The sequence below is a fragment of the Dermochelys coriacea genome, chromosome 1 (genome assembly GCF_009764565.3).
Source record: "Dermochelys coriacea isolate rDerCor1 chromosome 1, rDerCor1.pri.v4, whole genome shotgun sequence".
In the NCBI taxonomy this organism is placed as follows: Eukaryota; Metazoa; Chordata; order Testudines; family Dermochelyidae; genus Dermochelys; species Dermochelys coriacea.
The window spans coordinates 158,057,957-158,073,757 of record NC_050068.2 but is presented as its reverse complement, the minus strand read 5'-3'; the positions used below and the strand labels follow the sequence as shown (position 1 = coordinate 158,073,757).

Genomic DNA, 15,801 nt, shown 5'->3' with positions numbered 1-15,801 from the left:
GACTACTTGTATGCTTTAAGTTAAGCAAGTGTTGAAGTATTTGCAGGATCAGGACCTAAACATTGTATCAACATGGGGGAGTTAGTGTTGTTATGAGAACCTTACATTTGTACTGTCTGAATTTTGTGCAGTCAAACTTGCAATTTTAGCATTTTGTGGTTAGTTTCTTCTTATTTTGTTTTTCTATAAAAGGAAAAAAACCCATAGCTGAAGCACTGAGATTTTGCAACCGTTTTTGTGCTATTCCACTCAATCACTGAAGATGCACAAAAACTGTACATTAGTGCAATTTTTTTTGTGCAACTCCACACTGCCACAGTCTTTGAAGTTAGTAAAACTGCTGAAGAAGCAGATACAAATGTCATTTTAATTGCTTTATAACATCATAATTTCAAAAATATTTTTGATAATGTGAATTAGTTTCCAACGTAGAGGTTTTGTTTTGGTACTGCTCTTAAGGACTTTGAGGACTATAAGATCCAAGGTTCACCTTCCTGCGAAAAATTAGGCATAGACCAATGCCACAGTTAAGATACAGACTTCAGTGAATAATGGTTTGATATGTTATGGAAAATTACTGAGAATTTTTCTTCTTGCTTGTGTACACTCCATTTTAAAGTACTAATGTGAAGGAGTCTAAAGATATGCCCCGATCCTCTAATCACTTACGCAAATGAGTAACTTTATCCATGTGAGGAGTCCCACTGAGTTCAACCGGTGGTAACACCTACTGCATATAGCAAATAAAATGGACTTGGAGTTAGAAATCATAAACTCTGAGTTCAGAAAAACACCCAAAAAGGTATTTTCTACACAAAGTATCCAGAAAAATATGTTTATTCAAAACAATGTAACAGAGCTTCCAATTAAATAAGAATAATACAGGGCTATGGTACCTAGATTTTTTCTGTGTAATTTCCTTATTTGGTTTTATTCTTCTTTATTTGTTTCTGCCTCCTCTGATTCCTTTGATTCTTCCTCCTTCTCCTCTAAACTAGTATTTACTGTTGGGGGAAAAACCATGAAATTTGGGGTACATTTAATAAAATAATAGTGCTTGAAATATTTTTTAATTAATTCACTCATTGTAGTAATACTTTATCCTGGAAAATATAATGCAGGCTCCTTACATATACTCTCTAGTTAGTGACTAAGAGTGGGCCTAAGTGGAGTGCTTTAGAAAATCCTACTCTTGTTAGAAGATAGGGATTTTGTTATATCCCATATATGCCTATTACTGTTAAACTGTTTTAAATTTAGAGTCCACTTACTGTATTCACATTACCAAAGTAAAGAACCTATGGTAAACAAATAAGGACATAACCGTGTAACCCATACTCATAGTCCTAGGCTCATCAACAGACTGCTGCAGTTCATTTAAAAAAAAAACTACTAATTACTGAAGTATGGGCTGCTCAATCAATATTTCATTATTAGAGAACATTCATCAATAAAGTAATAATGAGGTCTAAAAATTACAAGTACATTCAGCATCATCACATTCTGTATATTAGAGGCCAAATTCTTTGTGGACATAACTCCACTGAAATCAAAGAACTTAGCTCTACATTGTTAGGGTATGTTTCAGCATGTTTTCAAGCCATGTAATTGTTTTTCTGGCTCCTGTTGTCAGTTTTGCACCTTACCTTAACATGAAATGGATTGATGAAAAACTGAGAATCAAATACTTGGTGGTTGGAAACATCAGAATAAAAGTTTACAAATCTGGATATGTTTTAATATATGCAGCCCGTATTTTAATTAGGCAGAGATTTACTCATAAAATATGGCTTAAGACAGGCCTCATTTTACAATACCTTCTAATAATTTTGATAAATAATTTGAAATAATTTTTTTAAAAATACTGAAAATTCAGAAACTATACTTAAAACATCCAAACATTAAATAGCAATAACTTCATTTTCAAAACTAGTTTTTCTTTTAATAAATTCATTTAGCTTTCTGAATGAGAGTGTGCAAGTGTCACCAATGGGATCAACCTCCAAATCCATATGTATATTTCAAATATCCAAAGTTCTGGTGTTGGTTAGCTCTGACATTCCATTTAGTGTATTACAAAGATCAGACCCATCAATAGTAATGATATTTCTTTTCTTCAGAACAAAGCTTTGTGTGATGTGATATTGTTTGAAGTCCTGTATGTCAGTTTAAGTTTCTAACTCAAATTTTACATTAATATAAAAGGTTTGTTTCTCTTAGGGTGTTTTGGTTCTATTTTGTTTTTTCATTCCAGTGAGGAGAACATTCCTCTCATATGGGAAAAAAGCTTCACTCTGAGGGGCTAAATTTTGTGAGGCATGTCAGCCCGGCCGCCTTGTACACACAAGTTTCAAATATCCATTATGTGCAAACAATAGTGCACATAAAATTCAGTATACAAAATTAGAAGCCATCTTGTGAAGATTTGGCCCTTTATGAAAAACAAGAGTTTACTATCTTTTCAGAATGATAATGTCCCCTCACACAGTGACACATGTTCAGCTAGTTGACATGCACCATTTCAGATGACCAACTATAATCACTTATTCCTCTCTTTCTTCCTCACCCTGATCCACTTGATCTTCTTTGCCCCCTTCCTCCTCTTCCTCTCCCTCCTTAAGTGAGGACAGATCTTCAATGGGCTCTGTAGCTTCAGCAGGAGTTTCCCCAACCTCAACAGGCTCCTCAGCAGGAGGTTCCTCAGTAACTGAAATGGGAGAAAAGGAGATATATGCCAGACTATGAGGGGGAAGAAGAATTTTATAAATCTACTCATTGCCATTATTTTTATTCTTAAGTAACAGCTAACATCTTAGGCCCAATCCTGTAGCCTTTCTTCATGCGAGTAGTCCCACTGATTTCATGGGGAATGCTTATAGATGGTTTGCAGTATCAAGCCCTGAATCACAGGTTTCAGAGTAGCAGCCGTGTTAGTCTGTATTCGCAAAAAGAAAAGGAGTACTTGTGGCACCGTAGAGACTAACAAATTTATTAGAGCATAAGCTTTCGTGAGCTACAGCTCACTTCATCGGATGCATTTGGTGGAAAAAACAGAGGAGAGATTTATATACACACACAGAGAACATGAAACAATGGGTTTATCATACACACTGTAAGGAGAGTGATCACTTAAGATAAGCCATCACCAACAGCAGGGGGGGGAAAGGAGGAAAACCTTCCATGGTGACAAGCAGGTAGGCTAATTCCAGCAGTTAACAAGAATATCAGAGGAACAGTGGGGGGTGGGGTGGGGGGGGGAGAAATACCATGGGGAAATAGTTTTACTTTGTGTAATGACTCATCCATTCCCAGTCTCTATTCAAGCCTAAGTTAATTGTATCCAGTTTGCAAATTAATTCCAATTCAGCAGTCTCTCGTTGGAGTCTGTTTTTGAAGCTTTTTTGTTGAAGGATAGCCACTCTTAGGTCTGTGATCGAGTGACCAGAGAGATTGAAGTGTTCTCCAACTGGTTTTTGAATGTTATAATTCTTGATGTCTGATTTGTGTCCATTCATTCTTTTACGTAGAGACTGTCCAGTTTGGCCAATGTACATGGCAGAGGGGCATTGCTGGCACATGATGGCATATATCACATTGGTAGATGCGCAGGTGAACGAGCCTCTGATAGTGTGGCTGATGTGATTAGGCCCTATGATAGTATCCCCTGAATAGATATGTGGACAGAGTTGGCAACGGGCTTTGCTGCAAGGATAGGTTCCTGGGTTAGTGGTTCTGTTGTGTGGTGTGTGCTTGCTGGTGAGTATTTGCTTCAGATTGGGGGTCTGTCTGTAAGCAAGGACTGGTCTGTCTCCCAAGATCTGAGAGAGCGATGGCTCGTCCTTCAGGATAGGTTGTAGATCCTTGATGATGCGTTGGAGAGGTTTTAGTTGGGGGCTGAAGGTGATGGCTAGTGGCGTTCTGTAATTCTCTAATGTTACAGGCTTCACAGGACAGTTGTCTCTGTTACTAATAATACATTATATCAAATGGAAGTATACTCAGTATGCATTGTGCAGTATATGAATGTGCTGCAATAAGATGAACCTTCAAACGTTTAGTTGTCGCTAATATCCAGCACCTTGTAAACTGACAAAAAGTACAACTCTCTTATTATTACATATTCAAATTAATCAGGCAGAAACAGTTTGGGGAATTTTGGGGGGCAGGGGTGTCCAACAGTTCATTGGGACAAACCTGCAGTTGCTGGCATCTCTTCTGCTGCTAGAGGCTCTTCAGGAGGTGGTGGTTTTTCAACCCCTGGTGTCCACAGAGTTAATTTACTAATATTTTTTGCTTTCCATTTTGGAATAATTGACACAGATTCCTCCTCTTCCTCTTCCTCCCCTTTATCCTAAAAAACACACATAAAAAATCTAGCATCACAATTGGGAATGTGAAGGTAATGACTATGAGCCTGTTTGCATGTACTGAAATCTCTTTACCCTGAGTTTGAAATGGTAACAATACAGCCCCTTAGAGCAAGGTGCCAATATGTAACAACTGAACAACATTAATAGTCACAAACTTTAGAGAAGAGAGAAAATCATTCCAAGCTAGAAAACTTGGAGGCAGTCAGTCAGTTACAATGTTGGTCTTAAAATTTAATTTATTTTTTTTTTTTGCTAGTTTCCCTTCTTTCTTATGCTTACATTCAGGCAACACAGAGTGTCATGAAGGCCCAAAGAGCCTTCTTCCTTAATCATTCTGCAACTCTCAGAAGGGCTGAGCCTAACAGCAGTACCTACAGAGACTGGGCTGTTCCATTTTCCCAACTCCACAAAAGGGATGGAAAGGAGAGAAGGCACTATCATTACCCGCCTCCTTTCCACACCAGCCTACACCATAGATCTGGCACATGGGGAGCTCACGGAGGCATTCAGCACCCCAGAGGGAAAATTCATCCAGGTTCTCCCAGTGGGGTGATGCAGCTTTCTTTCCCAACCCCTTGCAGAAATAGACAAGCAAGAGTGCATGCAATACAAAATTGCTCTCTGCTTCTCACGCTTGTGCAGTCTGTGCTCAGGTAAGACCCATGAAACTTATGAAGATTGTAATATTGTACATGAGCTTTTGTGCTCTCAATATCAGCCCTTCTGTCACTTTCTTTACAAATAAGAAAGATTTATTTTATACAAAAGTGGGAGAGCTTAACTAATAGACTAGCTAGCTGTATTAAAAGCTAACTTTTCTTAAATCAATTTTATTTGAAAATGAGTCTTGTACTACAATTATTTCAACTACAGCAAACGAGCAAAGTTTTGACTGCCCGGAGGATTCAACCCGGAGGGTTCAGTCGTCCGGCCCGGGACGTCGGATCCCCTCACCCCCCGTCTAGGGCGGTGTTGAGAGGGGACCGCTGCTTGGACGGCCCCAGTCCCCGTCGGGCGCATTTCCACTGAGGCAGTGCGCCGTGCCACGACCAGCTCTGGGACGGCTGGGAAGGCCTGGCGGGCAGGTGGCTCTCTGCTTCACGGCAGGGAGTGTTACAGCCCCCAGGCAGCAGCTCTCGCCGCATCCTGGGGCCGAGGGAGATGACCGCTGCCGCACCTTCCCCTTTGGCCCCCTGACCCCGCCTCGCATGCTCAAATAAATTTGTTAGTCTCTAAGGTGCCACAAGTACTCCTTTTCTTTTTGCGAATACAGACTAACACGGCTGCTACTCTGAAACCTATTCTCATTACTGTAATGGGAGTATAGCACTGTGACCTACAGTAAAAAAATAATCAGAGGATTCACTTGAGAGTAATTGCTATAGTTAGGGGCTAAGACTGTCAAAGGTCTTAACAAACAAAAACAACTGGAGTTAAATTTTACAGGTAAAGCAAAAGTTTCTCATTGAAACTGATATTATGAAGAAATATTGTTTCCCACACTCCTTTTTTTTGTTTTTGTTACATGTGGGAAAACCATGCAGCAGAAACACTTCATTCAAACCCAGAGAGCACCTCTGTTACACTAGGCTCTATGAAGATAAAGCCTTCAGTGGTGTGTGGGTTCCCATACCCTGGAACAGAAGGCAGTTTTTTGCTGCCCTTTCTCTTGTCCTTTAGTTGTATTAGCTGAGCAAATCAATGAAAGAGAAGAAATAAACGTGAACGAGATTGACATGTTAACTGTAGAAAGATGGAAAAATAAGAAGACCCTTTTTGAAAAAAAAAAAACAGATTACAAATTGCCCAAAACTTTCAGTTAGATGAGATTATATTTGAAATAATTGTTTCACCGGAAGTTTTGAAATAGCATGTAATAGACTAAGATCTGGCATGTCAGGCAATATAGAAAAAGAGTAAGTTCTGAACTAAATGCAGCATGTTTGTTACCTGGAAACCAAAATACTAAGCTAAAAATATATTTGTAATAATAGCTAGGCATTATTATTTTTATTATATAATTAGAATATGTAGGTCAGGTAGTCAGAAACAGGTCTGCAAGACCACACTCAAAAGCAAGAAAAAAAATTTTTCCCCAATACTATTCACCCACAATTCCCATTGAAATCAATGGGAGTTGTGGATACTGTGACAAAGTTCCTGCTCTACCTGGGTGGGTCTTGCACTTATTGGCAGATTTGCTCGCCTTGGAGCTTCACGGCAGCCCTCAGCTTGGCCATTTTTCTGAACCCACAGTTCAGGTCGACTCCTCCTGTGTCCGACCAGGAGTTGGGAGGATTTGGGGGGAACCCGGGCCCGCCCTCTACTCCGGGTTCCAGCCCAGGGCCCTGTGGAATGCAGCTGTCTAGAGTGCCTCCTGGAACAGCTGGGCGACAGCTACAACTCCCTGGGCTACTTCCCCATGGCCTCCTCCCAACACCTTCTTTATCCGCATCATAGGACCTTCCTCCTGGTGTCTGATAATGCTTGTACACCTCAGTCCTCCAACAGTCCACGTTCTCACTCTCAGCTCCTAGTGCCTCTTGCTCCCAGCTCCTCACATGCACACCACAAACTGAAGTGAGCTCCTTTTTAAAACCCAGTTGCCCTGATTAGCCTGCCTTAATTGATTCTATCAGCTTCTTGATTGGCTGCAGGTGTTCTAATCAACCTGTCTTAATCGTCTCCAGAAGGTTCCTGATTGTTCTGGAACCTTCCCTGTTACCTTACCCAGGGTAAAAAGGACCTACTTAGCCTGGGGCTAATATATCTGCCTTCTATTACTCTCCTATAGCCATCTGGCCCGACCCTGTCACAGTACTTAGTACCTCACAGGATCAGGAAAATAATAGACCACATTTTCAAAAGTTGTCTCAATTGTGACTCTAAATTTGCACCTGTCATTTTCCACTAAATTTTAGAATTACTTAGTACTATATTTTTATTTTCCAGTCTTCTGTAATGGAGTGCTAAAATATATTACACTGTTCAGCCACTAAGTGGCATGGTGTGTAAAATACTTTATTTAAATGAACCTCAACTATACCGAGCACAGCATTAAAGGACCTTATGATGACCACATCTGGTGTATATAAGGAAGCTCTGAAGACAGTCCATATCTGGTACACGGACATGACATCTTCAAAATGGAGGCCAAAGTCAATCAAAATTCTGTCTGGCTTTTTTGTATTGCAGAAGGCTAGCATATTTGAGGTATAATCCTGCTTTCACTGAAATCAATGGCAAAATGTCTAGTGTCTGCAATGGGAGCAGCAATGGGGCCTTCATATGTCAGGGCTTGCACAGCACAGTAGCCAGACAAGATTTATATTGACTCTGGTGCTTAGAAAAGCACATACTAAAGCTGTTGGAATTTTAAAATATACAGTACCTGTAATGAGCTAGGCAGGCCACACTTGAATAGGCTGACCTGATTTGGTGAGTTTTCTAACATTTGGTATAGTCTCTATTATATTATTTACCTGGTCCAGATGTGTGTATTCACCATGCTGTTCACACCCAATATTGAAGACATACTTTCCACGACCTATCGGCTGTACAAAGAGAAACAAAAAGTTAGCAAGACTTTGAAGCTAGCAAACTCTGAAGGAGTAAATGAAAAATACAAAAGATCACTTAACACTGTACTATGTAATTGACACAATATTAAATAAAAATGCAATGAGAAAACTAAACTTTGGAGAAACTTTGCATCCTCATTGATTCATTTACATCTGTTACATTTATGATTCAAAGAATACTGTGCAAAATGGGGAACCTGGTTTAATTTTTCAGTGTAAACAGTACATACCAGAACAACAACATGTGCTAGTTTTTCAAATTCAAATAGCATTTTCCAACATACAGTACTTACATTTCCATTTACAAACTTGCCCTGGTATCTGTGGTTTAGATGAATAAGTTCAGCTGCTCCTTCCTGTTGCCCATTTACCCAGCCACCAACATATTTAGAGCCAGTCTCTGCATAGAGGTATGTACCTTGCCCATGCCTGAGAGGCAAATAATAATTTTACTTTATATTACTGTAAATTAACAATGCAGGATTTCTTTGCAATTTTAATGCATTAAAAATATGACAAAAATAAATGCCACATTAGCCCATATTTCCAACACCAAGAACATCTTCTTCATACATTCATGCTCATCTGCCTTCTGTGTCTGGCTCTATTTAAATCAGCTGATGTCTTACTGAAGGCTTTCCTCCCATTCCAAACTGGTTTTGGTTACTAAGGCCCTCCCACAGTTCTCTCTTTCAAAAGGACATCCACAACTCTGAAGACAACATTTTTTTTACTTCATCAAGAAACTTGAAAGGTCACTGTAATAATGAAACAAACCTATAGTGGCTAAGCCATTCTCCAGTGTAGGTGTCTCCATTCACGTAGTAGTAAATTCCATTGCCATGTCTTTGGTCTGCTACCCATTCTCCTGCAATGGACGTGATAAAAACAGAGTCAGATGTGATAAATTTTACTTGTCACAGAAGTCAGCCTTTAGAATGATCATCTAGACATTTAGTCGACTTTTTATGTGAATGAATATATAGTATTTGAAAATGTAAACTAAGACAATGTTCACTGTACTGACACTTCAGATTATCACCATTTCACTAACTCTCCAGTAAATATAGTCTTCTGGCCTTCACAAGATTTAAATTTCTAATACAGGGCTAAACCCCTACCTTTCAGGCCTTCTTTGCACATCACAGAGTAGCAAAAAAAGACAGCACAAGGCAAATTATTTTCCTTTTCAGGTCACCTTTAAGATCTGAGAGAATTTACACACATCAGACGGAAGGATGATACGGTGGGACTATTTCAGAGTGTCTTATACTGTAGCTGAAATAATCTTTTAACAGGTTCTAAAGAACCTAAGCCAAAACCAGTAACTGAGCTTTCTGATTTTCAGATACTGTGCAACAGGAGGTGGGTGGCTCAGAACATTTGAAAATCAGTTCACTCATTTAAGGGCATAAATATGGATGTGGGTGCCTAAAATTAAGCACTTAAATTTAAAAACTTTGTCTTTGGTTCTGACCTCCTTTTTCAAAGCTGGTGGTATAGTGTACAGCATTATTCTGTTGACATTTTTTATTCATTTTTTTCAACAATCAGATCAACCTCCTGATGTTTTGCAGAGACAGCATTAGTCCTCACATTAAATGTCATCCTGGAAAGGAACTCTCTGAAGATGATTAAAGAAGCAGCTGGAGTCTGACTTATCTGTCTCCTCATATTTCAGGGAAGACAGTGAAGAAAATCAGATTGAATCAGTCATTCCTAGTACTAAAATGTGGGGAAATATTCTGTATAAGCTTCTATTTCAGGAACTAGACTAACGATATGCTGCTCTTCTGTCTTATGAGACTCTAAGTATCTTGCTTAAACTGTTGCATTTCCTAGACATTGCTACCATAAAGGAAGAAACTGCATTCTTGAAATCTGTTGTTTGTAAAAGATTGTAGTGACCCTTCAGATTAATCCTGAGAATTCTGTTCAGAGCAAAGATCTAAATCAAGCTAAATTAAATAATTCTGTAAAAGAAGTCTAAAAGAGCATATGGGGATGGAAGGAGAACTGCTGGCATATGTTAATTTCAATGGAATGCCACTGATTTCAATGGAAGTGAGGAGGCTCAATAACTTTGTGGATTGGGCCTATGCAACTTAGTTTTATGGTTGTTGTTTTTTTGTGGGGGTTGCTATCACATTGAAGATAGGCACAGACAGAAAGTAAGAGAGTCACAATGACATCAGTCAATACTTCTTTCCTTAGAGGGGGAAATATAAATCAAAGACTGCACTAGTAAAATATAGTCTGACCTCATTTTAGGAGTATTTTAGCCTCGGAAAGCACACGATGAGGTAATGCTTAAGTAATTGCTCCTCAGTGAGCAAACAATCCAGCGTAGCTTTCCCAGTACATGAATCAGGCCAAAAGACACTGCCATAAACAAATTAATTTAACTTATGTCTGTGCAAGTCACTTAATTCTTTCTTGCACTTCTGCTGACATCCATTTCTTCTGCACTGCAAGATGCATCAGTGTAAATCTAATCTTCCCATGCCTTCCAATCCATGTTCTGATGAAAGCAGTCAGTGATGCTCCCTGGTGAATGCTTAATCACAAGTCATAGAATCATAGACTTTAAGGTCAGAAGGGACCATTATGATTGTCTAGTCTGACCTCCTGCACAACGCAGGCCATAGAATCCCACTCACCCACTCCTGTAACAAACCTCTAACCTATGTCTCAGCTATTGAAGTCCTCAAATTCTGGTTTAAAGACTTTGAGGTGCAGAGAATCCTCCAGCAAATGACCTGTGCCCCATGCTGCAGAGGAAGGCGAAAAACCCCCAGGGCCTCTGCCAATCTGCCCCGGAGGGAAATTCCTTCCCGATCCCAAATATGGCCATCAGCTAAACCCTGAGCATGTGGGCAAGACTCACCAGCCAGACACCCAGGAAAGAATTCTCTGTAGTAACTCAGATCCCACCCCATCTAACATCCCATCACAGGCCATTGGGCATATCTACCGCTAATAGTTGAAGATCGATTAATTGCCAAAATTAAGCTATCCCATCATACCATCCCTTCCATAAATTTATCAAGCTTAGTCTTGAAGCCAGATACGTCTTTTGCCCCCACTGCTTCCGTTGGAAGGTTGTTCCAGAACTTCACTCCTCTGATGGTTAGAAACCTTTATCTAATTTCAAGTCTAAACTTCCTGATGGCCAGTTTATATCCATTTGTTCTTGTGTCCACATTGGTACTGAGCTTAAATAATTCTTCTCCCTCCGTGGTATTTCTCTCTCTGATATATTTATAGAGAACAATCATATCTCCCCTCAGCCTTCTTTTGGTTAGGCTAAAGTCAGATATAATGCCTACATTTGGTGGTGGTGCTTCTGCTAAGTAGCAGATTTCTTATCTACCTATAATATATAAAGCTTTCTTCTCCTGGATCTCTCACTTCTCCTGCACTGCATACTTATAGAGGTATATAGAGGGGGAAAAGACTCTTGCTACTCCCAGAAGTAGAAGCTGCATTAGGATATTAATCATAGTGTCTCAAATTGCGGACCAGGAGTATTTACTGGTTGTCCACAGATAGACAGTGGGTCACTTGGTGTTAACTTACCATATATATATATATATATATATATATACATGCGCCCTGTGGAGGTTGCTATCATATTGAAGATAGGTGCAGATATATATATGGACTCCTCCCCTGCCGTTGGCAATCTCATCAATAAAGATAAATAAATAAGTGTTCTCCCAATGGGTAAAAACATTTTTTTAAAGTAAGCTTTAAAGGCTCGATTCTTCAGTCTAAGATCTCCGGCCACAGATTCCCCTTGGAAAATTCTGGGGAAATCTCTGCCGGTGTAGAGTTCTGCCCAGCCGTGCAAGTAGGCCGGTACGCCCCAGTATGCCACACCAGCAAGATATTTATAACTGCTATGGTGTACCGGAAAGACACAGGAGGAGCCGGTGGCCCCATGGCTCTTCTCTGGTGTGGCTGTACCGCCCCCACCCACGCCACCTGCCCTTCCATGGAACTGCCTCTCCTCCGGCTCCAACTGTACAGCAGCAACCCCGCTGGAGGACAGGGCTGGGGGCAGTGCAGCCACCAAAGGAGCAGAATTCCCAGCCCTTCCCCGGTGCCCTTCCACAAAACTGCATCTCCTTCCTCGTTCTACAGCAGCAGCCCCGCCAGAAGACAGGACTGGGGGGAGAGGCTGGGGGCGGGTCCGGGAGGAGTCACATGGAGGGGTCACGTGGGGAGGTCACACGCCCCCCACCTTTAGCTGCTGCCCTGCCGTACCAGTAAGAAATGGATTTTACCTGCGCCACTGGTTCTGCCACATCTTACAGTAGTTTTGCTGACGGTATTCCATTTGGTATACGGGGATGGAGACAAGTCTGGGAGTGAGCCATCTCCAGGAAAGATAGGAGATGGATTCTGTGCCAACAGGGTAAATTAAAACTGCCTTCCTGAAGTTTTAACTTACATCAACTCTGGGTGGCTGAGAAACGGTGAGCTATGATTAGCTCCTCCTTAGCCTCCACTCTCTGCTGCTTTGCTTGGATGCAGTGGAGAACTGAATCCTATTTTTTACAATGCTCAGAACCTATAGCTCTTTGAAAGGATCTGAAAATGTTCTGGACTGAACTTGACTGTCTGTCAGCATAATCACTACACGTCAATGAATATTCTTGTGATGTTCTTGGGTTGTTTTTAACATAAATTATACTCTCTTCTACTCTGATTCTAACTAAGAATGCAAAGAATTTGCTCAGCACTAAATATAATGAAGCATTCCACTTGATCAGATGATTTGGCAGGAATAAACCGTTGCCAAAAACTTCAATCCACTCTTCTCCTAACATCCGTGGTGAGGCAGGAATGAAGAGGGGTAAAAAGAATTTTGGGACAATTTTGTGGATTGAGGCAATAATATGCTGCCCGGCTCATTGTTTCCCATAATTCCACTGAAGCACTCATCTTCTCAAATATTTAAACTTTCATAACTATGTTCAACAACAAAAGATGCACATTTTACCTTCATATTTTGATCCATCTGGATACATAAAAATGCCTTGGCCATGCTTTTTGTTCTCAAAGAATTCTCCAATGTAGCGAGCACCATTTTTAAATCTGTAGGTTCCCTGTAATATATTTGGTATAGATATAGTACTTTGAATTAAAAGGATAATGAAGTGCCTAAACTAATGGAACTGCTGAAACACATGCCTGGCTTTCAAAATAATTCTCTTTAATTATCTTACCCGCCCATTTCTCAGACCATTGGCATACTCTCCTTCATATGTATCACCATTGGGTAATCGTGCTCTTCCATGTCCATGTCGTTCACCTGCTGCATTGCGTTCACCTTCATATTCCTGGTTAAATGGAATAAGCCATTCAGCAGTTAAGAGGCAGGGGTTCTAAGCTGAATCCAATATGAGTACAAGGAGGAAGCCAATTGTTTGTCCTGAACAGCTCCTTTTCTTCCTGAGTCCCAGGAAGGCACCTGGCCAAGAAATCTATTGGTAACTGTGGTGAGTTTCTTGCACTAACCCACCAGATCCCACCTGGTACCCAAAGGTGTCTTCCGCCTGCAAACTACTGAAATTTGTTGGGGGCTGGATTCTTGCTACGTAAACTGCGGTAAGTTGAAATAGACACTAAATACCATAGTAAAATGGCAGGACTTCACTCAAGTCCTTTTTATCTCTACAACTCCATAGAATACAGTAGCTTAGCAACTCTTCGAAGCTGAGTGTCACTAACGTACAACAGAACATAGCAACTAAGAACATCATTGTATTTATAGAATTATTTCTCATTTTAAAAAACATTTTGTTTGAGATACACATCTCAGGACTTTGAGAATCCCAACATAACAGTGATTAATTATTTTGTTTTTAGTTTCTCCGTGCTTTAATACTACAAATCCAATATTCTGTGTGATCCTAGTCCATGGCTCTGCTCCTACTCTGACTGGCAAGAGTGGCAAGCCTTCTGTTAACTTTGATTAGAGCATGATTGACCCTTAAAATATGTAACAGTAATTACAAAATCAGTTCTTTCTGGTGTGACAAAACTAAAGCGATGTCCTTTTTCATTAATATTCTACATAGTTATAGACTGAGGCAGTACCGGGGAAAGAGGATTTATAGATTCAAAGGGACCATTATGATCGTCTTGTCTGACCCCGGTATAGCACAGCCATAAAACTTCTCCCAAATCAATCCCAGAGTAGATCTTTTGGAAAAACACCCTATCTTGAGTTTAAAATTGTCAGTGAGGGAGAGAATCCACCAGGACCCTTTGGAAGTTGTTCCAATGGTTAATTACTCTCGCTGTTAAAAAAAGGTATGCCTTCTTTCCCGCCTGAATGTCTCTAGATACGACTTGCAGCCGCGGGACCCTGCGACGCCTTTCTCTGCTGGAGGGAAGAGCCCATTATTAAGCATTTGTTCCCCAGGAGGACACTGACAGACTATAGTCAAGTCACCCTTCAACCTCCTCTCGCTGCACAGACACAGCCGGGCCCCCCCCCCCGCCCCGCCCCTCCTCCACCCAGGCACCTCGGTTAACAGGGCAGCCAGGCGGGGCGCGGGTGGCAGTGAAGGGCAGCCCTGGGGGAGCTGGCGCCGGCTGTTCTCCACCAGGCTGCCCAGCTCCGCGCGGGCTCTGTAGGGCGGGTCGCCGAGGGCGCCGGGGAAAGGGGGCTGCCGGCGGCCCGGGCGGCTCCTGGGGCAGAGCTGGGCCCCGGGGCTGCACCGGCGCCGCGGCTCTACGGGGCGGCCGAGCCCCAGGGAGGGGCGGGTGACGCGGCGCCCGGCCGGGTGGGGCGCGGGGACGGTACCGCGCGGCGGGGCCGGCGCCCAGCGGGGGCGGCCCCAGACGGCCCGGGAGCGGGGGGCGGCGCCGGGTCCCGGAGGAGCCGGCGGCCGCGGCCCGCACTGACCCCCAAGTCGTTCTCCGCCTCCTCCTCGAACTCCTCCGAGCCCAGGTCCGACATGCTCCGGCCGGGCCCCGCGGCGTTGCCGTCACCATGCCAACCGCCGGCCCGCGCGGAGGGAGGCGCGCGCCGTCGCCCTAGCAACACGCACAAGCCCCGCCCCCTTGGCCGCCCCGGGGGCGCGTGCTGCTGTCCCGGGTCCTGAGAGCGGGTGGCCCCGCCCAGCCAATGGGCGGCGGCGTCACGCTCGGGCCGGAGGGGGCGCGGAGAGAGCGCGCACAGCGCAGCGCCTGAGGGCGCGGTCCCGGGCGCACGAGGGGCCGGCGGGGGGCGAGGGACTGGCTGGCACACAGGGGGTACAGGGCACCCGGGGCATGCAGGGGGCAACAGTTGTAAGGCACAGAGCAGGACAGGAGGCACAGAGAAAGTAGCACCCACTGGCGTGAGGGGGGTGTGCAAGTTGTGGGATGAGAGATGCAATGCAGGGTCTGGCCTGCACAGGGCACATCCAGCCTGGTGCACATGTGGCGTAGCGCTGAGCACAAACAAATGGCATCGCTACAGCCCGTGGTTTAGCTTGGCAATGATGGAAGAAGGCCTGATGTGCCATGGCTTTATTAGTCCAACAAATATATGGTACCAGTCAAAATTCCAAATTTCTACACTTCTGAGTGTGTGACTTGCGTCTGACTCTAAACTTTGCCAGAGTACACCATGTTCAGATTTTCATTTTTTGACTATTGTAGGGAGGGACTTCAGCTACATAACTCTAACAAGGGTTTTGGTTTGGACTCATCTCTAGATCAGTGCACAACCAAAGGCACATAATGTATGACCACTCCTTACTTCACAAAGGACAAGTGTGGCAGGCCTTTTTTCCTATTAGAAAATGAAAATGACCACATCCCAATAAATAGAAACCTCCTTCCTCATA

General features: G+C 42.7%; 1 protein-coding gene across 1 annotated transcript; it reads right to left on the bottom strand.

Moving 5' to 3' along the window:
* Window positions 1-821: 821 nt before the first annotated feature.
* RSPH1 (radial spoke head component 1) lies at window positions 822-15,037 on the bottom strand. The gene is made up of 9 exons (XM_038386876.2): window positions 14,874-15,037; window positions 13,186-13,299; window positions 12,960-13,065; window positions 8,729-8,819; window positions 8,245-8,380; window positions 7,853-7,924; window positions 4,195-4,351; window positions 2,567-2,707; window positions 822-1,004 (listed from the first exon to the last, which is right to left on the bottom strand). Exons 1-9 carry the CDS (start codon window positions 14,925-14,927, stop codon window positions 931-933), a joined length of 945 nt encoding a protein of 314 aa, XP_038242804.1. The 5' UTR covers window positions 14,928-15,037; the 3' UTR covers window positions 822-930.
* Window positions 15,038-15,801: the final 764 nt, after the last annotated feature.